Raw genomic sequence first — 23,937 nt, forward strand, 5'->3', positions numbered from 1 at the left:
TAACCCAAGCCCAAGCACCCAAATCAAAAGACCAGAAGAGACACACCTAGAGCAGCTACTCAAAGAACTAAAGATGAACAATGAGACCCTAGTACGGGATATGAAGGAAATCAAGAAGACCCTAGAAGAGCATAAAGAAGACATTGCAAGACTAAATAAAAAAATGGATGATCTTATGGAAATTAAAGAAACTGTTGACCAAATTAAAAAGATTCTGGACACTCATAGTACAAGACTAGAGGAAGTTGAACAACGAATCAGTGACCTGGAAGATGACAGAATGGAAAATGAAAGCATAAAAGAAAGAATGGGGAAAAAAATTGAAAAACTCGAAATGGACCTCAGGGATATGATAGATAATATGAAGCGTCCGAATATAAGACTCATTGGTGTCCCAGAAGGGGAAGAAAAGGGTAAAGGTCTAGGAAGAGTATTCAAAGAAATTGTTGGGGAAAACTTCCCAAATCTTCTAAACAACATAAATACACAAATCATAAATGCTCAGCGAACTCCAAATAGAATAAATCCAAAAAAACCCACTCCGAGACATATACTGATCACACTGTCAAACATAGAAGAGAAGGAGCAAGTTCTGAAAGCAGCAAGAGAAAAGCAATTCACCACATACAAAGGAAACAGCATAAGACTAAGTAGTGACTACTCAGCAGCCACCATGGAGGCGAGAAGGCAATGGCACGATATATTTAAAATTCTGAGAGAGAGGAATTTCCAGCCAAGAATACTTTATCCAGCAAAGCTCTCCTTCAAATTTGAGGGAGAGCTTAAATTTTTCACAGACAAAGAAATGCTGAGAGAATTTGCTAATAAGAGACCTGCCCTACTGGAGATACTAAAGGGAGCCCTACAGACAGAGAAACAAAGACAGGACAGAGAGACTTGGAGAAAGGTTCAGTACTAAAGAGATTCGGTATGGGTACAATAAAGGATATTAATAGAGAGAGGGAAAAATATGGCAAACATAATCCAAAGGATAAGATGGCCGATTCAAGAAATGCCTTCACGGTTTTAACGTTGAATGTAAATGGATTAAACTCCCCAATTAAAAGATATAGATTCGCAGAATGGATCAAAAAAAATGAACCATCAATATGTTGCATACAAGAGACTCATCTTAGACACAGGGACACAAAGAAATTGAAAGTGAAAGGATGGAAAAAAATATTTCATGCAAGCTACAGCCAAAAGAAAGCAGGTGTAGCAATATTAATCTCAGATAAAATAGACTTCAAATGCAGGGATGTTTTGAGAGACAAAGAAGGCCACTACATACTAATAAAAGGGGCAATTCAGCAAGAAGAAATAACAATCGTAAATGTCTATGCACCCAATCAAGGTGCCACAAAATACATGAGAGAAACATTGGCAAAACTAAAGGAAGCAATTGATGTTTCCACAATAATTGTGGGAGACTTCAACACATCACTCTCTCCTATAGATAGATCAACCAGACAGAAGACCAATAAGGAAATTGAAAACCTAAACAATATGATAAATGAATTAGATTTAACAGACATCTACAGGACATTACATCCCAAATCACCAGGATACACATACTTTTCTAGTGCTCACGGAACTTTCTCCAGAATAGATCATATGCTGGGACATAAAACAAGCCTCAATAAATTTAAAAAGATTGAAATTATTCAAAGCACATTCTCTGACCACAATGGAATACAATTAGAAGTCAATAACCATCAGAGACTTAGAAAATTCACAAATACCTGGAGGTTAAACAACACACTCCTAAACAATCAGTGGGTTAAAGAAGAAATAGCAAGAGAAATTGCTAAATATATAGAGACGAATGAAAATGAGAACACAACATACCAAAACCTATGGGATGCAGCAAAAGCAGTGCTAAGGGGGAAATTTATAGCACTAAACGCATATATTAAAAAGGAAGAAAGAGCCAAAATCAAAGAACTAATGGATCAACTGAAGAAGCTAGAAAATGAACAGCAAACCAATCCTAAACCAAGTACAAGAAAAGAAATAACAAGGATTAAAGCAGAAATAAATGACATAGAGAACAAAAAAACAATAGAAAGGATAAATATCACCAAAAGTTGGTTCTTTGAGAAGATCAACAAGATTGACAAGCCCCTAGCTAGACTGACAAAATCAAAAAGAGAGAAGACCCATATAAACAAAATAATGAATGAAAAAGGTGACATAACTGCAGATCCTGAAGAAATTAAAAAAATTATAAGAGGATATTATGAACAACTGTATGGCAACAAACTGGATAATGTAGAAGAAATGGACAATTTCCTGGAAACATATGAACAACCTAGACTGACCAGAGAAGAAATAGAAGACCTCAACCAACCCATCACAAGCAAAGAGATCCAATCAGTCATCAAAAATCTTCCCACAAATAAATGCCCAGGGCCAGATGGCTTCACAGGGGAATTCTACCAAACTTTCCAGAAAGAACTGACACCAATCTTACTCAAACTCTTTCAAAACATTGAAAAAAATGGAACACTACCTAACTCATTTTATGAAGCTAACATCAATCTAATACCAAAACCAGGCAAAGATGCTACAAAAAAGGAAAACTACCGGCCAATCTCCCTAATGAATATAGATGCAAAAATCCTCAACAAAATACTTGCAAATCGAATCCAAAGACACATTAAAAAAATCATACACCATGACCAAGTGGGGTTCATTCCAGGCATGCAAGGATGGTTCAACATCAGAAAAACAATCAATGTATTACAACACATTAAAAACTCGAAAGGGAAAAATCAATTGATCATCTCAATAGATGCTGAAAAAGCATTTGACAAAATCCAACATCCCTTTTTGATAAAAACACTTCAAAAGGTAGGAATTGAAGGAAACTTCCTCAACATGATAAAGAGCATATATGAAAAACCCACAGCCAGCATAGTACTCAATGGTGAGAGACTGAAAGCCTTCCCTCTAAGATCAGGAACAAGACAAGGATGCCCGCTGTCACCACTGTTATTCAACATTGTGCTGGAAGTGCTAGCCAGGGCAATCCGGCAAGACAAAGAAATAAAAGGCATCCAAATTGGAAAAGAAGAAGTAAAACTGTCATTGTTTGCAGATGATACGATCTTATATCTAGAAAACCCTGAGAAATCAACGATACACCTACTAGAGCTAATAAACAAATTTAGCAAAGTAGCGGGATACAAGATTAATGCACATAAGTCAGTAATGTTTCTATATGGTAGAAATGAACAAACTGAAGAGACACTCAAGAAAAAGATACCATTTTCAATAGCAACTAAAAAAATCAAGTACCTAGGAATCAACTTAACCAAAGATGTAAAAGACCTATACAAAGAAAACTACATAACTCTACTAAAAGAAATAGAAGGGGACCTTAAAAGATGGAAAAATATTCCATGTTCATGGATAGGAAGGCTAAATGTCATTAAGATGTCAATTCTACCCAAACTCATCTACAGATTCAATGCAATCCCAATCAAAATTCCAACAACCTACTTTGCAGACTTGGAAAAGCTAGTTATCAAATTTATTTGGAAAGGGAAGATGCCTCGAATTGCTAAAGACACTCTAAAAAAGAAAAACGAAGTGGGAGGACTTACACTCCCTGACTTTGAAGCTTATTATAAAGCCACAGTTGCCAAGACAGCATGGTACTGGCACAAAGATAGACATATAGATCAATGGAATCGAATTGAGAATTCAGAGATAGACCCTCAGATCTATGGCCGACTGATCTTTGATAAGGCCCCCAAAGTCACCGAACTGAGCCATAATGGTCTTTTCAACAAATGGGGCTGGGAGAGTTGGATATCCATATCCAAAAGAATGAAAGAGGACCCCTACCTCACCCCCTACACAAAAATTAACTCAAAATGGACCAAAGATCTCAATATAAAAGAAAGTACCATAAAACTCCTAGAAGATAATGTAGGAAAACATCTTCAAGACCTTGTATTAGGAGGCCACTTCCTAGACTTTACACCCAAAGCACAAGCAACAAAAGAGAAAATAGATAAATGGGAACTCCTCAAGCTTAGAAGTTTCTGCACCTCAAAGGAATTTCTCAAAAAGGTAAAGAGGCAGCCAACTCAATGGGAAAAAATTTTTGGAAACCATGTATCTGACAAAAGACTGATATCTTGCATATACAAAGAAATCCTACAACTCAATGACAATAGTACAGACAGCCCAATTATAAAATGGGCAAAAGATATGAAAAGACAGTTCTCTGAAGAGGAAATACAAATGACCAAGAAACACATGAAAAAATGTTCAGCTTCACTAGCTATTAGAGAGATGCAAATTAAGACCACAATGAGATACCATCTAACACCGGTTAGAATGGCTGCCATTAAACAAACAGGAAACTACAAATGCTGGAGGGGATGTGGAGAAATTGGAACTCTTATTCATTGTTGGTGGGACTGTATAATGGTTCAGCCACTCTGGAAGTCAGTCTGGCAGTTCCTTAGAAAACTAGATATAGAGCTACCATTCGATCCAGCGATTGCACTCCTCGGTATATACCCGGAAGATCGGAAAGCAGTGACACGAACAGATATCTGCACGCCAATGTTCATAGCAGCATTATTCACAATTGCCAAGAGATGGAAACAACCCAAATGTCCTTCAACAGATGAGTGGATAAATAAAATGTGGTATATACACACGATGGAATACTACGCGGCAGTAAGAAGGAACGATCTGGTGAAACATATGACAACATGGATGAACCTTGAAGACATAATGCTGAGCGAAATAAGCCAGGCACAAAAAGAGAAATATTATATGCTACCACTAATGTGAACTTTGAAAAATGTAAAACAAATGGTTTATAATGTAGAATGTAGGGGAACTAGCAGTAGAGAGCAATTAAGGAAGGGGGAACAATAATCCAGGAAGAACAGATAAGCTATTTAACGTTCTGGGGATGCCCAGAAATGACTATGGTCTGTTAATTTCTGATGGTTGTAGTAGGAACAAGTTCACTGAAATGTTGCTATATTATGTAACTTTCTTGGGGTAAAGTAGGAACATGTTGGAAGTTAAGCAGTTATCTTAGGTTAGTTGTCTTTTTCTTACTCCCTTGCTATGGTCTCTTTGAAATGCTCTTTTATTGTATGATTGTTTTCTTTTTAACTTTTTTTTTCATACAGGTGATTTGAAAAAAGAAGGGAAAGTTAAAAAAAATAAAAAAATAAAAAAATAAAAAAAAAAGATGTAGTGCCCCCTTGAGGAGCCTGTGGAGAATGCAGGGGTATTCGCCTACCCCACCTCCATGGTTGCTAACATGACCACAGACATAGGGGACTGGTGGTTTGATGGGTTGAGCCCTCTACCATAAGTTTTACCCTTGGGAAGACGGTTGCTGCAAAGGAGAGGCTAGGCCTCCCTGTATTTGTGCCTAAGAGTCTCCTCCTGAATGCCTCTTTGTTGCTCAGATGTGGCCCTCTCTCTCTGGCTAAGCCAACTTGAAAGGTGAAATCACTGCCCTCCCCCCTACGTGGGATCAGACACCCAGGGAAGTGAATCTCCCTGGCAACGTGGAATATGACTCCCAGGGAGGAATGTAGACCTGGCACCGTGGGACGGAGAACATCTTCTTGACCAAAACGGGGATGTGAAAGGAAATGAAATAAGCTTCAGTGGCAGAGAGATTCCAAAAGGAGCCGAGAGGTCACTCTGGTGGGCACTCTTATGCACACTTTAGACAACCCTTTTTAGGTTCTAAAGAATTGGGGTAGCTGGTGGTGGATACCTGAAACTATCAAACTACAACCCAGAACCCATGAATCTCGAAGACAGTTGTATAAAAATGTAGCTTATGAGGGGTGACAATGGGATTGGGAAAGCCATAAGGACCAAACACCACTTTGTCTAGTTTATGGATGGATGTGTAGAAAAGTAGGGGAAGGAAACAAACAGACAAAGGTACCCAGTGTTCTTTTTTACTTCAATTGCTCTTTTTCACTCTAATTATTATTCTTGTTATTTTTGTGTGTGTGCTAATGAAGGTGTCAGGGATTGATTTAGGTGATGAATGTACAACTATGTAATGGTACTGTAAACAATCGAAAGTACAATTTGTTTTGTATGACTGTGTGGTATGTGAATATATCTCAATAAAATGATGATTAAAAAAAAAAAAAAAAATCTTAAAGAGAAGTTTTAAACTACATAAAAGAAATGCTTACATGATTATAGAATTATGAGGCATTTTAAGTACCATTATGATATAAAAAAAGACATAAAATCCCATTTTGACATTCACAAGGTTTATTTCCATATGAATAACATACAATAATTTTCTATCATATAACACACAGGATGGTAGTTAAAGACTGGAGAAAGGACATACCATTAAAAAAATCAATAAAACTCTGATTATCCAAATGGAAGATTTTAAAGTCTTCAAATATGCCTATGATTATCAAGCAGGAACTAAAAAAAATGAAGTCAATACGATTCCTGAGTTTTAGATAAGATTTATGTGCAAAATTTAACAACTATGAATACTAAAGTCAGCATTTCCTGAAAATAATGAAATGTACTGGTTACTGGAGTTACTTTAAAAAGTAAAAAATCATCTGCCAGAAACAATTGTGCATGCTCTATTGGCAGCCTTTACTTCCTTATGATTATATGTTTAAATAATTTTAGAAAAAAAATCATAAATTGTGATGTCACCCATTTGATATGTGTACGCATGTGTCCATTACATGCAGACAGTATTTAGGTAAAGATAAATCAGAATCTCTCTAGAAAAAGTCTACTTTTTATCTTTAATTTAAGAGTGTTTCAGCTTAAAATTTATTTTCTCATTTAATGGATGCAGATTTAGAGCCTCATTTATACAATCAGAAATTTCAATCTTATTTATAATAGTAATGAGTGAAAAGACTAAATGTTTATTTACTTATCTCTCTCTTTATTCTTAAGAGATCTAAAACAGCTACTGAGTATGTACCAAAGAGTAGGACAATTAAGTTAGATATCACAAGAAACAAAAGGGCCAATTATCGTAATTCACAGTAAATCTGATAAAGCTTAAAACAGATTTCACTATGAACAGATGACCCTACGAACACAGAGTTTGCTAAATTAAATACAAGAAATTACTAAACATAAAAGGAGTAAAGATTAAATTTTCTTTCAGTTCTTCAAAGAAAATCAGCAATAAGTCATTCAGAAGAGTCTGAGTATTTTCTTTCATTATCTGGCTTTCTTTTCTTAATCTGCATTTAAAAAATTTCTATCATGTTCTATAATAGAGTTCCTGCTCTCATTTAATCCCACTATTTCTTTTTGTGTTTTTATAATAATCTCTTTCATCTTGACCCTCTTCAACCTCTATATTCATCTTACCCTTTGTGAATGAATTCTTCTCCCTCATCCCCCTTCTCATTTACATATTTGTCTAGTTGTTCTTTTTGGTGGCCTTCTAATTCCTTCCTTCTGTAATGTCACACCAAAAAACTGTACAGTACCAGCAACTCTTCATAAATCTCAACCCTGTTCATCTATCCTGCTAGCTCTTACACTTGTTTTCTATTATGATCTTGGGGAGCTCCATTTCTTTCTAGAATCCTTGTCATCTTTAAGTTGATACACAATTAAGAGAATGCAGGGAACAGAATGTGGAAAAAGCATGGAAAAAGTTAAAAACAAAACAAAACACAACTTTACCTTTGTAGCACCAGGGACTGCTGAAGACTCGAGGGGAGGTTTTAGAAGAGGGTCAGGTGATGGAAAGGCAGCATGAGAGAGGCCCTGGACTCTGACTGGCAACTTTGGGAAGGTTTCAACCACATCTTCTTCATGTTCACTATCAGAACTATTGTCCTCTAACAAGGTTCTATTTTCTCGTCTCACAATGCTATGATTTTCTTCTGCTGCAGTAAAGACAAAGTAAAGAGTATACAAAAATATCTGTAATTTCAAATCAATGAATAAAACAAGATTGGGCAGTCTTTAAATAGCTTACTGTTTTTCCTGAATTGCTGAGAAGCAGTCATTAGCTTTGTTAAGCTTGGTTTTGGGAGAGTCTAGAAAAAAAATAATAGTTTTAAGAATAATAAGTAACAAATTTGATAAAATATATATAATTATAATATTAACCATTACTTTATGATCTAATACAAAGAACACAGCTTTGGAGACATTGTCATTCAGATGTGGATTCAAATCCCAGTTCTGCTATTTACTAACTCACCTACATCCTCCCATGGGTAAGGATTATGAGAAATTGTATAGTTTATCCCCAAAATGCTACTCCCTTTACCCATAACTGATATGATACAAAAAACTATGCTATCCGTTAGATCGTTTTCTTAACCAAAATAATCTAGAACAAAAACTTATCCCTGGGTAGTTTAGAGTATTATTGAAAAATACTAGCATTAAGAAATTTAAATTACTTGTTATAGTTTGAAATGTGTTTAGTGTCATGTTTGCATGATGTGCTGGTTTGGATGTATTATATCCCCCAAAACACCATGTTCTTTAATGCAATCTTGTGGGGGCAGACGTATTAGTGTTGATTGGTTGGAATCTTTGGATTAGGTTCTTTCCATGGAGATGTGACCCACCCATCTGTGGGTAATATCTTTGAATAGATTATTTCCATGGGGGTGTGGCCCTGCCCATTCAACATGGGTCTTGATTAGTTTACTGGAGACTATAAGAGCTCAGACAGAAGGAGCTCAGTGTTGCAGCCAAGAGGGACATTTTGGAGCCGGCCACTGAAAGCAGACTTTTACTAGCCCAGACTCTGCCTGGGCAAAATGAAGAGAACACCTCCAGATGCCTACAGAGGAACATCCTGGGAGAAAGCCATTTTGAAACCAGAAACCTGGAGTAAGCAGATGCCAGCCACGTGCCTTCTGAACTAATAGAGGTTTTCCGGAGGTCATCGGCCATCCTTCAGTGAAGGTACCTGTGCCAGTTTGTATATATTATGTCCCCCAGAAAAAGCCATATTCTTTGATGCAATCTTGTGTGGGGGCAGAGGTATTAGTGTTGATTAGGTTGGAACTTTCTGACTGTTTCCATGGAGATGTGACCCACCCACCTGTGAGTGACACCTTTGCTTAGGGTGTGACCTCTGATTGAATGTTTCCATGGAGGTGTGGCCCTGCCCATTCAGCGTGGACCTTGATTAGTTCACTGGAGTCTTAAAAAGGGGCTCACAAACAGAAGAACCTCAGAGCTGCAACTTAGAGAGACATTTTGAAGATGGCCATTGAGAGCAGCTATAAGTGATATTTTGAAGAGCAGCTGCAGCTAAGAGAGGACAAAATGCCCCAAGCACAACATCTTGGAGACACCATTTTGAAACACAACCTGGGAGCAAATGGACACCAGGCACATGCTTTCCAAGCTAACAGAGGTTTTCTGGATGTAAATGGCCATCCTTCAGTGAAGGTACCCAACTGATGATGCCTTACCTTGGACACTTTATGGCCTTAAGACTGTAACTGTGTAACCAAATAAGCCCCCTTTATGAAAGCCAATCTATTTCTGGTATTTTGCAAAATGGCAGCATTAGCAAACCAGAAGAGTACCCTATTATTGATGCCTTTGTTTGGACACTTTTATCACCTTAGGACTATAGATTTGTAACCTAATAAGCCCCCTTTATAAAAGCCAATCCATTTCTGGTATTTTACAAATGGCAGAATTAGCAAATCGGAACACATAATTTATATAGTCATCCAATTTATCTCATGTGGAGGGGGGAATGTGGTAGTTTAGTTCTTGGTAGTACCTTACCAAGGGTTAGAATGGGTTAGAATTGCAGAAAGTACAGGTTGCTTCTTTTGTTAAAAAGCTAAAGACAAATAATTGCATAAATTCATCCCCTTCCAAGAAAGAGAAGGAAAAAAAAGAGAAAAAATCCTTGTGGGGCAATGACTGATGAATGAAAGTGAGCACACACACACAGATACACATACACAGCTATTAAGTATGCTTCAGTGTACTACGATGGATACAGAAAAATGACTGAGAAAACATGAAGAACTGTTTACTGTGAAGAAAAATTTAGACTTAGAGTAAATAAAAAAGAAAAGAAAAAACAGGGTTGGGAGGCATGTGACATGACCAGTCAATCAAATACAAGCTTAGCCAAGATAGAAAAAGAAAAAACAGAATTACAAAAACGTATGTGGAAAAATGTGTGTGTGTGTGTATGTATGTATCTCACAGATAACTACAGACTTTTGTTCATAGTAATCCCCTAAAAACAATGATTTGTATTACTCTATGAATGTTTGTTTATAAATACTATGTAATAGTTTTAATTTTATCATCATAAAATAAGTCATTCAATTAGTTGAACACAGTCTTCTACCACTACATGAAAGCTCTAAATTATTACTAGAGAAAAAGAAAAAGGGAAAAGGAAATGTTCCTAACACATCAACACACTACTTAAGAGAAAGAACAGTTAATCAGAACTTCTAAGGAATAATGTTTGGCTTGAATACATATATTTAATAGAACATGGGTTGGGGCTAAAAAGGTTGATAAATTTTTGTCTACACCCTAATCTAAGCTTATTGGAGGGCACCAGAAAATATACTATGAACTTCTTTCTTATTCATAACATATTCCCTCAGTATAACTCAAATGAACTTATACATCCTAAATATTAAAAGGCAATATTAAATTTAAGCCATAGTTTTAGAAATTCAAATAGATATATAATGCATATTACATTACTTGTAATGCCCTGTTATAGAGAAATCCATGTCTGCTCATTTAGTCAGATTCAAAGATATTAAACTGGTTCTTACAAGCAAGACCTTATTCTAGGTGCTCCAGTATATACGCAAAAATATTTATCTTCCAGCAGCTTATAAAGATGCAGGGGCCCTAAAATGAATTTTAAATAACTATAATACAAAAACTTCTGAAATTTGGATTTTTTTGAATGTTATACAAGGGATTTGAATGGGTATTTTTAAAAATCATAATACCAAAAGTTTCTGAAATTAGAAATTTTAACATATGGTCATTAAGAGTCTGCTTCTAGAGCTGGTTATTATTCTAGGCAAAACATGTATTCTGCAATTAGATGAAGAGTTTCAAATATACTCTTCACAGAATGGTTTAGAAAACCCAGTAGAATCTCTTTGTAACAGAGATTTTGGGAAAGAGAATTTAAATATCTAAGTTCCGGACTCGGGCAAGATGGCGGCATAGAGAGGAGTGGAAGCTAAGTAGTCCCCCTGGAACAACTACAAAAAACCAGAAACAACTAGTAAATAATCCAGAATAACTGCGGGGGGAAAAACGAGACCACCCACTCATCATACACCAACCTGAATTGGGAGGAATGCCCGAGAACACAGCATAAAATCTGTAAGTAAAACCTGCGGAACCAAGTCGTGAGACCCCCTCCCCCATAGCCCGAGCTGCAAAGCCTTGTGGTGCCAGAGAGAAGCTCTCTCCCAGCAAGCGAATATAGCTCAGCTGAGCTCCAACTGGGGTTTTAAGTAGCGAGTGTGAACTGCTCACTACAGGTACGCATCCCCAAAAACACACAGAGGCTTTGGGTGACGACTGACCTGGGAGAGCTGGAGGGTCGCCTTGGACCGGGTCTGAAGGGGACTGTTTCTTTTTTGGCTCAGTGGAGAAAGCCCCAGTCATTTTCAGTTTACAGGGCTGTGACTCGGGGAAGGGCGGAGACTGCACAAGCAGAGAGTGAGACCATTGAAATGCTAATGACCTCCACCTGGGGGGTCTGTCTTCTCTAGGAGGAAAGGGGTGGGGCCCTTTCCATTCAGAACCAGACCCTAGAGCCTGGGGGAACACGGCCACACCTCCTCACACCAGTCAAGAATTATAGGCTGACAGGCGCCACCTGCTGGGCAGAAAAGCACAGTGACCCGAGGCATCAAAGGGTGGAGAAATTTTCTAAGACCCACCCTCAGGGAAACCAGATACTGAATATTTCTTCCCTCTGGGACCTGAGCCTGCTCTGGTCTGGGAAAACCTGATTTGGATAACCAAGGAAACCATGCCTAGACAACAGAAAATTACAACCTACACTAAGAAAAACAAAGTTATGGCCCAGTCAAAGGAACAAACGTACACTTCAACTGAGATACAGGAATTTAAACGACTAATGCTAAATCAGTTCAAAAAGTTTAGAGAAGATATTGCAAAAGAGATAGAGGCTGTAAAGGAAGCACTGGACATGTATACGGCAGAAATCAAAAGTTCAAAAAAACATCTAGAAGAATCTATGGAAATGAAAGGCACAACACAAGAGATGAAAGACACAATGGAAACATACAACAGCAGATCTCAAAAGGCAGAAGAAAACACTCAGGAACTGGAGAACAAAACACCTGAAAGCCTACACGCAAAGGAGCAGATGGAGAAAAGAATGAAAAAATATGAACAACGCCTCTGGGAACTCAAGGATGAAACAAAGTACAATAATGTACGTATCATTGGTGTCCCAGAAGGAGAAGAGAAGGGAAAGGGGGCAGAAGCAATAATAGAGGAAATAATTAATGAAAATTTCCCATCTCTTATGAAAGACATAAAATTACAGATCCAAGAAGCGCAGCGTACTCCAAACAGAAGAGATATGAATAGGCCTACACCAAGACACTTAATAATCAGATTATCAAATGTCAAAGACAAAGAGAGAATCCTGAAAGCAGCAAGAGAAAAGCGATCCATCACATACAAAGGAAGCTTCATAAGACTATGTGCGGATCTCTCAGCAGAAACCATGGAGGCAAGAAGGAAATGGTGTGATATATTTAAGACACTGAGGGAGAAAAACCGCCAACCAAGAATCCTGTATCCAGCAAAGCTGTCCTTCAAATATGAGGGAGATCTCAAAATATTTTCTGACAAACAGACAATGAGAGACTTTGTGAACAAGACACCTGTCCTACAGGAAATACTAAAGGGAGCACTACAGGGTGATAGAAGACAAAAGTGCGTGGTTTGGAACACAATTTGGGGAGATGGTAGCACAACAATGTAAGTACACTGAACAAAGGTAACTATGAATACGGTTGAGAGAGGAAGGTGGGGAGCATGTGAGACACCACAAGAAAGGAGGAAAGATAAAGACTGGGACTGTGGAACTTGGTGAAATCTAGAGTATTCAACAATTGTGATAAAATGTACAAATATGTTCTTTTACGAGGGAGAACAAGCAAATGTCAACCTTGCAAGGTGTTAAAAATGGGGAGGCATTGGGGGAGGGATGCAATTAGCATAAACTAGAGACTGCAACTAATAGAATCATTGTATTATGCTTCCTTTAATGTAACAAAGGTGATATACCAAGGTGAATGCAGATAAGAGGGGGGTATAGGGGAGGCATGTTAGACACTTGACATTGGTGGTATTGTCTGATTCTTTATTCTACTTTGATTTAAGGTTATTTTTCCTTTTGCTGCTTCCTAGCTGTCATTTTTTTTCCCTCTTTCTTTTGCCTCTCTACCTTCTTTGACTCTCCCTCCTGCCTTGTGCAAGAAATGTAGATGCTCTTATATAGATAGTGGTGAAGGTGGTGAACACATAAATGTATGACCATGCAGAAAACCATCGATTATTTACTTGGGATGGAATGTATGGTGAGTGAACAAAACCATATTAAAAAAAAAATGGGTTGATGACAAAACCTCGAGGGCAATATACTGAGTGAAATAAGCCAGACACATAAGGACAATTATTACAGGGTCTCACTGACAGGAACTAATTATAATATGTAAACTCATAGACATGAAATATAAGGTACCAAGATATAGGACGAGGCTTAAGAATGGGGAGTGGTTGCTTAATATGAGGAGAATGTTGAATTAGGATGAACTCAAATGTTTGGAAATGAACAGGGGTGTTGGTAGCAAGATGTGAGAATAACTAACAGCGCCGAATGGTGTGTGAATGAGGTGGAAAGGGGAAGCTCAGAGTCATATATGTCACCAGAAGGAAAGTTGGAGGTCAGAAGGTGGGAATGTATAAAACTGAATCCTATGGTGGGCAATGTCCATGATCAACTGTACAAATACTAGAAATCGCTTCCATGAACCAGAACAAATGTATGACAATACAATTCGAAGTTAATAATAGAGGGGCATATAGGGAAGAACTATATACCTATTATAAACTATATACTACAGTTAGTAGTATTTCAACATTTTTTCATAAACAGTAACAAATGTACTATATCAATACTATGAGTAAACAATTGAGGGGGGTTGGTTAGGGACAGTGGAGGATTAGAGTTTCCTTTTCTTTTCTTTTTTTTTCATCTTTCACTTTATTTCTTGTCTGGAGTAATGAAAAGTTTCTAAAAATTGAACAAAAATTAAGTGTGATGGATGCACAGCTGTATGAGGGTACCCAGGGGCAAGTGATTGTACACTTTGGATCTTTGGATAATTGGATGGTATCTGAACAATCTCAATAAAAATGAAAAAAAAAAATACAAAAAAAAAATATCTAAGTTCCAACTATTTCTAATATTGTTTTAATGTAAATAAAGAACCAAGGATGGAAATAGAGAAAAAGTTCTCTCCTAAAAACTACAGGATACAAAAATAAAGAGTCCAAGAGAAAAAAAAAACAAAAACTATATGGTATATGCTGTATAGTTTTGGAACTGTAAGGTAACAGAGAGATTCCTTGATTATTAAAACATGACTGGATCCATTAAAAATTTCATTGAGCCATGAGAATTATAAAAGTCATATTAGTATGACTTAAAAGTCACGGTAAGAATTCTTATCCTTAACCATATTTCATATTTCCTCCACTGTGGGAAAGTTTTTCTCAATATAATTTTATTGTCACTGTGTATTTTCCCGCCAATCTGTTTTTTCAGCCTCCACTCCCCAATCTTCAGTTTTTACCAAAGCAAAAAAATAAAATAAAATTCAAACACTCATGTTTCTACAAAATGTTTTTCTTTGTCCAACTGTCCATTACAAACATAAAACAATGATAGGCAGACCACTACTAAATTTTAAGACTAAATAAAACTAAATTCAGAGCAGGAAAATTAATTTCACCAGAGAGCACTTCACCTTGGTATCAAAATTGAAGTCTTCTTCGTCTGATGTAGGCCATGAATCATCAATGCCAGGTTTGTTGGAAAGTCTTTAGAGCAAAAATATACAACAAAATGAGTAAGTTCATTTCTTTTTTAAGAATCTGGTGAAAAGCTGGCTATCTAAATATTAAACAATGTTTCTTGACATAATTAAAATTTGGCTTAATAAAAAGCATTGAGTTATTTAATTCTGATTCCACTTCTCCCAAACTATGAAATACTCAATGAAGACGCACTCTTAGTCCCCATAACAAAAAGTGCCAGCCAATATACTGGCAAAGCCTGAGAATATTTTTCATCACCAAAGTCCTGGGTGCTGAACTGAAACTCTCAACTGACGTAACTTTTGTTACTTGAAGTGGAACAAAACTGATAACCAAAAACAAGGTAGAAAGATACACTGTCCCTTCTCCATGGTCTGTTTCTGGTTTAAAGACTAATCTCTGTCAAAAATGTAGTCTTGGTTCTTTAGCACCTTCTCAAGAAGGTGAAAGTACTGCTCCCCTTCCCTCCCTTTACTCTAAAACAGCACAGGGAGTCCCTGAAACGTTTGAAAACAAAATGTACAAAAGCCAAAGAACAAATTTATATGTTGTTAGTGGGACTATTATTTCCAGAGAGATTAAAACATTAAACATTACAAAATCCAATTTTTTTCCTGCCTTATTCAGGCCCACATAAACTAGCAAGACCATAAAAACCCAAACAGGCACTCAGATACCCTAGGAGAGAGACTGCTGTGAAACAGGCTCCTGGTAGTTGTACCTCTCTCTCCCTAAGTGCTGTCTAGGGATCTTCCTTCCTATGGGCTTTCACTCCTGTATCCCTCCTTCTGCAGGGCTCAGTGGCAGTCCCAATATTTAAATGTTCAGCCTATGAAGATGGATTTCTGGAACAAGGACGGGCTCAGATGGCCAAGAGAAGGAGCTCTCTACTTCTAGACAATGGAGTCTCAGTAACTAACCCCCAACACAGACATATTGCCAACTACCCAAGTGAAGCTCACTGACTGATCTGACAACCACCCACACCCCACCCTTCCCCTCCATGTACAACGGAAGGACATCAGTAAATAGGGCAAAGGGTCACGGTTAAGGGACAACTACACTGGGCCACAGACCTGGATAATCCAGCAACCTCCAGTCCCCTTGTACGCAAGGGGGTCTGAGCCACCCTCTGTAAATGGGGGTGGAGGTAGATGAGACCACATTCCTATCTGCTGTGAAGAGACTCTTCCCAGAGGTTCAAGTTATTTTAACATTTTTCAATAGAACTAATCTTGAAGTTTGTTAGTTCCTCCAAATAAAAAAAATAAAAATAAAAAAAGCAGCCACCTGTTCAGTATCCCCTTGAACCCCCTATGCCTTTCTAGAAAACTTCCAACATCCTATGTCCTTCATCCCTATAATTTATCTATCAAATGTGTCATAAACCCTGATATTCTGATATCTCTTTTCTAAAACCCTTATTCCTATCTAACCCAGTCTTGTTCCTCTTCAAACTTGCCTCCCCTGCTAACTCCATGTTTATCCTTTTCCACTGTGGTAACTAAACCCACCGCCCACCTTTCTATTATTAACATACTCACTGTGCTGGTTTGAATCTTTTATGTACCCCATAAAAAGACTATATTCTTTTAATCCACTCCTGGATTAAACATCAATTGCTTCCTTTAGTTTTGCCAGTGTTTCTCTCATGTATTTTGTGGCACCTTGATTGGGTGCATAGACATTTACGATTGTTATTTCTTCTTGCTGAATTGCCCCTTTTATTAGTATGTAGTGGCCTTCTTTGTCTCTCAAAACATCCCTGCATTTGAAGTCTATTTTATCTGAGATTAATATTGCTACACCTGCTTTCTTTTGGCTGTAGCTTGCATGAAATATTTTTTTCCATCCTTTCACTTTCAATTTCTTTGTGTCCCTGTGTCTAAGATGAGTCTCTTGTATGCAACATATTGATGGTTCATTTTTTTTGATCCATTCTGCGAATCTATATCTTTTAATTGGGGAGTTTAATCCATTTACATTCAACGTTAAAACCGTGAAGGCATTTCTTGAATCGGCCATCTTATCCTTTGGATTATGTTTGCCATATTTTTCCCTCTCTCTATTAATATCCTTTATTGTACCCATACCGAATCTCTTTAGTACTGAACCTTTCTCCAAGTCTCTCTGTCCTGTCTTTGTTTCTCTGTCTGTAGGGCTCCCTTTAGTATCTCCAGTAGGGCAGGTCTCTTGTTAGCAAATTCTCTCAGCATTTCTTTGTCTGTGAAAAATTTAAGCTCTCCCTCAAATTTGAAGGAGAGCTTTGCTGGATAAAGTATTCTTGGCTGGATATTCCTCTCTCTCAGAATTTTAAATATATCGTGCCATTGCCTTCTCGCCTCCATGGTGGCTGCTGAGTAGTCACTACTTAGTCTTATGCTGTTTCCTTTGTATGTGGTGAATTGCTTTTCTCTTGCTGCTTTCAGAACTTGCTCCTTCTCTTCTATGTTTGACAGTGTGATCAGTATATGTCTCGGAGTGGGTTTTTTTGGATTTATTCTATTTGGAGTTCGCTGAGCATTTATGATTTGTGTATTTATGTTGTTTAGAAGATTTGGGAAGTTTTCCCCAACAATTTCTTTGAATACTCTTCCTAGACCTTTACCCTTTTCTTCCCCTTCTGGGACACCAATGAGTCTTATATTCGGACGCTTCATATTATCTATCATATCCCTGAGGTCCATTTCGAGTTTTTCAATTTTTTTCCCCATTCTTTCTTTTATGCTTTCATTTTCCATTCTGTCATCTTCCAGGTCACTGATTCGTTGTTCAACTTCCTCTAGTCTTGTACTATGAGTGTCCAGAATCTTTTTAATTTGGTCAACAGTTTCTTTAATTTCCATAAGATCATCCATTTTTTTATTTAGTCTTGCAATGTCTTCTTTATGCTCTTCTAGGGTCTTCTTGATTTCCTTCATATCCCGTACTAGGGTCTCATTGTTCATCTTTAGTTCTTTGAGTAGCTGCTCTAGGTGTGTCTCTTCTGGTCTTTTGATTTGGGTGCTTGGGCTTGGGTTATCCATATCGTCTGGTTTTTTCATATGCTTTATAATTTTCTGTTGTTTTTGGCCTCGTGGCATTTGCTGTCCTTGATAGGGTTCTTTTAGGGTTTGTAGACCAGTTGAAGTCCTTATCTCTAATTTATCAGATCTACAGCTTCGTGGAGTACACTTTCTCTAACTAACCAGCAGGTGGCGTCCACGAGCCACCTGTTCTCCACAAGCCAGATCTCCCCTGCTTAGCCTTTTTGGTGAGTGGGGGAGTGAGTCTTGTGGGGCCCAATTGGTGTCCCAAGCTTGCGTGTGTAGTTGGTGTTGCCTGCCCTGTATGTGGGGCGTGTTTCTGGGCAGTCGGGGAGGGGGGGTGGCCCTAACAATCAAATCTCCCTGATGATCCTAGAGTTTTAAAGCTACTGCAATAGTCTAATCCTTCAGTTCAGTCCTGCCACAGTTTGTCTCTGCCACTGACCCACAAGTCTTTGGTATTGGCGTATGGCTCCTGAGACTTGCAAGTGGGCCCCTCTTCCAGGCTGTGCACCCCGGGTCCTCTGTTGAGGGATGACTGTGCTATGTCACAGGTGAGTGCCGTCCCCCCAGGGCAGTTCTGGGCTGCTGGGCTGTGTTGGGAGTCTCCCAGTCTGCTCAAATGATGGCTGAATGGGGCTCTGTTAATTCACACTGCTCCCCCTTCCCAGCTCTGGGACATTCAGCTGAGGTTGCAGGGAAGGCTAATGTCCACGCCCAGTTTTGTGGTGTGTGCCTGTTATTTGAAGCACTTCCGTCACACTGGGTTGTCTGGGGCAGCTCTGGGCTATGGGGCTGGCGATGGGCAGGAGTGTTTCCTGTCCACCAGGATGGTGGCTGTGAGCGGACACCCCCCTTTTCTTGGGAAGTTGTGTTGTTTAGTGAATTTTCTCAGCCACTGGATTATTGCCTTTTGTCTCAGAGCTCTCTTATTTCTGCTCTTGACTTGACGTGCCCAAATTTCAATTCTTTGAAGCTTTCTGTATTGAGCTTCTTAGAGTAATTGTTTTAGAAAAAGCAAAAAGGATTTAAAAAAAAAAAAAAAAAAAAAAAAAAAAAAAAAAAAAAACGGCCCTCCTCAGAGATCTAATGGGTTATTGAAATGCTAATAGACAAAGCAACCAGGGCCATTAAGGAAAGGTGCCCTGGGCAGAGAGATCAGCCTTGCTTCGGGATTTGCATATGCGCCTCAAGGCCTGATCTCCGCCCTTCCCCTTTCTGTGTTCACCAGAACTCCAAAAATCCTCTGCTTTTACTTTGGAGCTTCTCGTGTTGTTTTCCTTCTATGCCCGTCTCCTCTCTGCTGGGCTGGCTGCTCTCAGAGTCTCTGGTGTCTGGCCTCAGTCTATCTATGGTTGGAGTTTGAATCAGTAGAATGAGTTTCCGATGAGAGCAGCCACTGCAATTCTCCGTTCTCCTTCCTGGAGCTGACAGCCCCTCCTCCCCCGGGACTGAGCCTGGCAGGGAGGGGCGCGGGTCCCCTGGCCGCAAAAACTTACAGATTTCGGTGATCTCAGCAGATCCACGTTTTCATGAGTGTTGTATGAAGTATGCCCAAAGACAGATTGCTCTGTGGTGTCCAGTCCACGCAGTTCCTGGCTTTTTACCTACTTTCCTGGAGGAGTAACTAAAACATACAGCTCACCAGTCTGCCATCTTGCCCCGCCTCCCCTTAGCAGTTTCTTATAGTTTTCTATGTAAAGGTCTTTTGTGTCCTTGGTTAAGTTTATTCCTAAATAGTTGATTCTTTTGGTTGCTATTGTAAATGGGATTTTTTTCTTGATTTCCTCCTCTTGTTGCACATTACTTGTGTATAGGAACACTACAGATTTTTGCCGGTTGATCTTGTAGCCTGCTACTTTGCTGTATTCATTGACTAGTTCTAGTAGCTTTGCTGTAGATTTTTCTGGATTTCCTACATATAGAATCATGTCATCTGCAAATAGTGAAAGTTTTACTTCTTCCTCTCCAATTTGGATGCCTTTTATTTCTTTTTCCTGCCTAATTGCTCTAGCTAGAACTTCCAGCACAATGTTGAATAGCAATGGTGATAGTGGGCATCCCTGTCTTGTTCCTGATCTTAGAGGAAAAGCTTTCAGTCTCTCCCCATTGAGTGTGATGTTAGCTGTGGGTTTTTCATATATTGCCTTGATCATATTGAAAAAGTTCCCTTCTATTCCTATCCTTTGAAGTGCTTTCATCAGGAAAGGATGTTGAATTTTGTCAAATGCCTTTTCTGCATCAATCGAGATGATCATGTGGTTCTTCTGCTTTGATTTATTGATGTGGTGTATTACATTAATTGATTTTCTTGTGTTGAACCAGCCTTGCATACCTGGAATAAATCCCACCTGGTCGTGGTGTATGATTCTTTTAATGTGCTGCTGGATTCGATTTGCGAGTATTTTGTTGAGGATTTTTGCATCTATATTCATTAAAGATATTGGTCTATAATTTTCTTTTTTTTGTAGTATCTTTGCCTGGTTTTGGTATTAGGGTGATGATGGCTTCATAGAAAGAGTTAGGTAGCTTTCCCTCTTCTTCAATTTTTTTGAAGAGATTGAGCAGGATTGGTACTAATTCGTTCTTGAATGCTTGGTAGAATTCACATGTGAAACCATCTGGTCCTGGGCTTTTCCTTTTTGGGAGCTTTCTGATGACTGACTCAATCTCTTTACTTGTGATTGGTTTGTTGAGGTCATCTATTTCTTCTTGAGTTAATGTTGGTTGTTTATGCTTTTCTAGGAAGCTGGCCATTTCATCTAAGTTGTCTAGTTTATTAGCATATAGTTGCTCATAGTATCTTCTCATTATCTCCTTAATTTCTGCAGGGTCGGTAGTGATACTTCCTTTCCCATTTCTGATTGCATTTATTTGCATCTGCTCTCTCTTTTTTTTTGTTAGCCTAGCCAGTGGTCCATCGATTTTATTGATTTTCTCAAAGAACCAACTTCTGGTTTTGTTGATTCTCTCTATTGTTTTCCTGTTCTCAATTGCATTTATTTCTGCTCTAATCTTTGTTATTTCTTCCCTTCTGCTTGCTTTGGGGTTAGTTTGCTGTTCTTACTCTAATTCCTCCAGGTGAGCAGTTAACTCTTCAATTTTTGCTCTCTCTTCTCTTTTAATATAGGCATTCAGGGCAATAAATTTCCCTCTCATCACCGCCTTTGCTGCATCCCATAAGTTTTGATAAGTTGTGTTTTCATTGTCATTTGCCTCGAGGTATTTACTAATTTCTCTTGTAATTTCTTCCTTTACCCACTGGTTTTCTAAGAGGGTGTTGTTTAGCCTCCATATGTTTGTGAATTTTATGACCTTCTGCCTTTTATTTATTTCCAACTTCATTCCATTGTGGTCTGAGAAAGTGTTTTGTATAATATCAAGATTGTTAAATTTGTTGAGACTTGCTTTGTGACCCAACATGTGGTCTATCCTAGAGAATGTTCCATGAGCACTTGAGAAAAAAGTGTATCCTGCTGTTGTTGGATGTAGTGTTCTATAAATGTCTGACAAGTCTAGTTCATTTATCATACAATTCAACATCTCTGTTTCTTTAGTGATCCTCTGTCTAGATGTTCTATCCATTGATGAGAGTGGTGTATTGAAGTCTCCAACTATTATTGTAGAGGTATCTATTTCTCCTTTCAGTGATCGCAGTGTTTGCCTCATGAATTTTGGGGCATTCTGGCTTGGTGCATAAATATTTATGACTGTTATGTTTTCTTGATGAATTGACCCTTTTATTAATATATAGTGTCCTTCTTTGTCTCTTTTAATTGGTTCGCTTTTGAAGTCTAACTTGTCTGATATTAATATAGCTACTCCCGCTTTTTTCTGGTTGTTGTTTGCATGAAATATCTTTTTCCAACCTTTCACTTTCAGTCTATGTTTGTCCTTGCGTCTAAAGTGAGTTTCTTGTAGACAGCATATACATGGGTCCTGTTTTTTAATCCATTCTGCCAGTCTGTGTCTTTTTATTCGGGAGTTTAATCCATTTACATTTAGTGTTATTACTGTAAGGGCAGTACTTTCTACTACCATTTTGTTTTTTGGAATTTATATGTCATATCTTATTTTTTCCTCTCCTTTTACCTTTCCTGATAATCTTCATTTCTGCACTCTTCTCCAACTCTCTCTCTCCTGTCTTTTCCTATCAGCCTGTAGCACTCCCTTTAGTATTTCTTGTAGCGCCGGTCTCTTATTCACAAACTCTCTCAGTGTCTGTTTGTCTGAAAATGTTTTAATCTCTCCCTCATTTTTGAAGGAAAGTTTTGCTGGATATAGAATTCTTGGTTGGCAGTTTTTCTCTTTCAGTATCTTAAATATATCATGCCACTGTCTTCTTGCCTCCATGGTTTCTGCAGAGAAATCTGTACATAGTCTTATTGACCTTCCCTTGTATGTGATGGATTGCTTTTCTCTTGCTGCTTTCAGAATCCTCTCTTTGTCTTTGACATTGGACAATCTGACCAGTAAGTGTCTTGGAGTAGGTCTATTGGGATCTATTCTATTTGGGGTACGTTGTACTTCTTGAATCTCTAATTTTCTGTCTTTTATAAGAGTTGGGAAATTTTCAGTGAATATGTCTTCTATTACTCTTTCTGCCCCTTTTCCCCTCTCTTCTCCTTCTGGGATACCCATAACACGTATATTTCTGCGTTTCATGTTGTCACTCAGCTCCCTAAGACCCTGCTCATATTTTTCCATTTTTTTCACCATCTGTTCTTTTGTGTGTATGAATTCGAATGACCTGTCTTCCAGTTCACTGATCCTTTATTCTGCCTGTTCAAATCTACTGTTGTGTCCCTCCATTGTGTTTTTCATCTCCTCCATTGTGGCCTTCATTCCCATGAGTTCTGCCATTTGTTTTTTTAAGTTTATGAATTCTTCTTTATGGTCAGCCAGTGTCTTCTTTATATCCTTCAGCTCTTTTGCTATATCTTCCTTCATTTCATCAAATTTATTTAGCATTAGTTGCCTCCACTCCTGTGTCTCAGCTGAGCTATTAGTTTATTCCTTTGGCTGGTCCATGTTTTCGTGTTTCCTGGTATGGCTTGTTATCTTAAGTTGTCTAGGCATCGGATTCTCTTGATTAGTTTATTTTGGAGCTTGTTTTCTGTCTTTTACCTAGTGGTTTTCTTGTTGGTTGGCTTTGTTCTCTGGCCTCTGCTATTCAGTTCAACTTATTCTAGACCTCTAACTTAGGTTCTATTTAGTTGATCAGAATTTTTCCCCTCTTGTTTTTCCTGTTTCTTGCTCTGCCTCTATGTAACCTTTTTGTGAGTGGGTCTCCTCAGATATGGTCGACCCTAGTCATATTTTCCCAGTCTAGTGAGGCCCAGGTCTCATTGGGAGGGTACGGAGTTTTCCTGAGAATGAGACCCTCCTATGAGGCCTTTAGAATTGGTGCTTTTCCTCTCCTGTCCAGCAGGTGGTGCTGGCCAGCCCGCAGCTCCCCCACCAGTGTAAGGAGGTGTGGAGACTTTAGTTCTCCTGGTGACTCTGATCCTGTCAGGGGCGTGGCTGACTGAAGCCGGAATCTGAATTCCAGCCCCTGGGGTCTGAATTCCCAGAAGGAGGACTGCCAGTTGAGCTGGACCTCCCTCCACTCTCCCAATCCTCAGAACTCCAGTTGTCTCTCAGGGGCACTATTCCCTTCTCCCCTCTCCTCTTTGGGGCCTCTCCAGGTAGATTCCTTGGTCAGCCTGAGTTGCCAATTAAAGACGGGGCTGGAGGCCTTCAGTAGTGAATACGGAATTCAAAGACACTGTGG

The 23,937-nt window shown here is 38.5% G+C and overlaps 1 protein-coding gene across 1 annotated transcript in view; it reads right to left on the reverse strand.

Annotated features, from left to right (window-relative positions):
- LOC119522458 (ankyrin repeat domain-containing protein 26-like) overlaps positions 1 to 23,937 on the reverse strand; it is a gene marked incomplete at its 3' end in the record, with an annotated part of 111,934 nt that overhangs the window by 73,699 nt on the left and 14,298 nt on the right. The window contains exons 9-11 of the mRNA XM_037820916.1: positions 15,069 to 15,141; positions 7,994 to 8,054; positions 7,568 to 7,901 (exon numbers count right to left, since the gene is read on the reverse strand). Coding sequence (XP_037676844.1) covers positions 7,568 to 7,901; positions 7,994 to 8,054; positions 15,069 to 15,141 — 468 coding nt within the window. The remainder of the gene's footprint in view (positions 1 to 7,567; positions 7,902 to 7,993; positions 8,055 to 15,068; positions 15,142 to 23,937) is intronic.

The sequence above is a fragment of the Choloepus didactylus genome, chromosome X (assembly GCF_015220235.1).
Source record: "Choloepus didactylus isolate mChoDid1 chromosome X, mChoDid1.pri, whole genome shotgun sequence".
Taxonomy (NCBI): domain Eukaryota; kingdom Metazoa; phylum Chordata; class Mammalia; order Pilosa; family Megalonychidae; genus Choloepus; species Choloepus didactylus.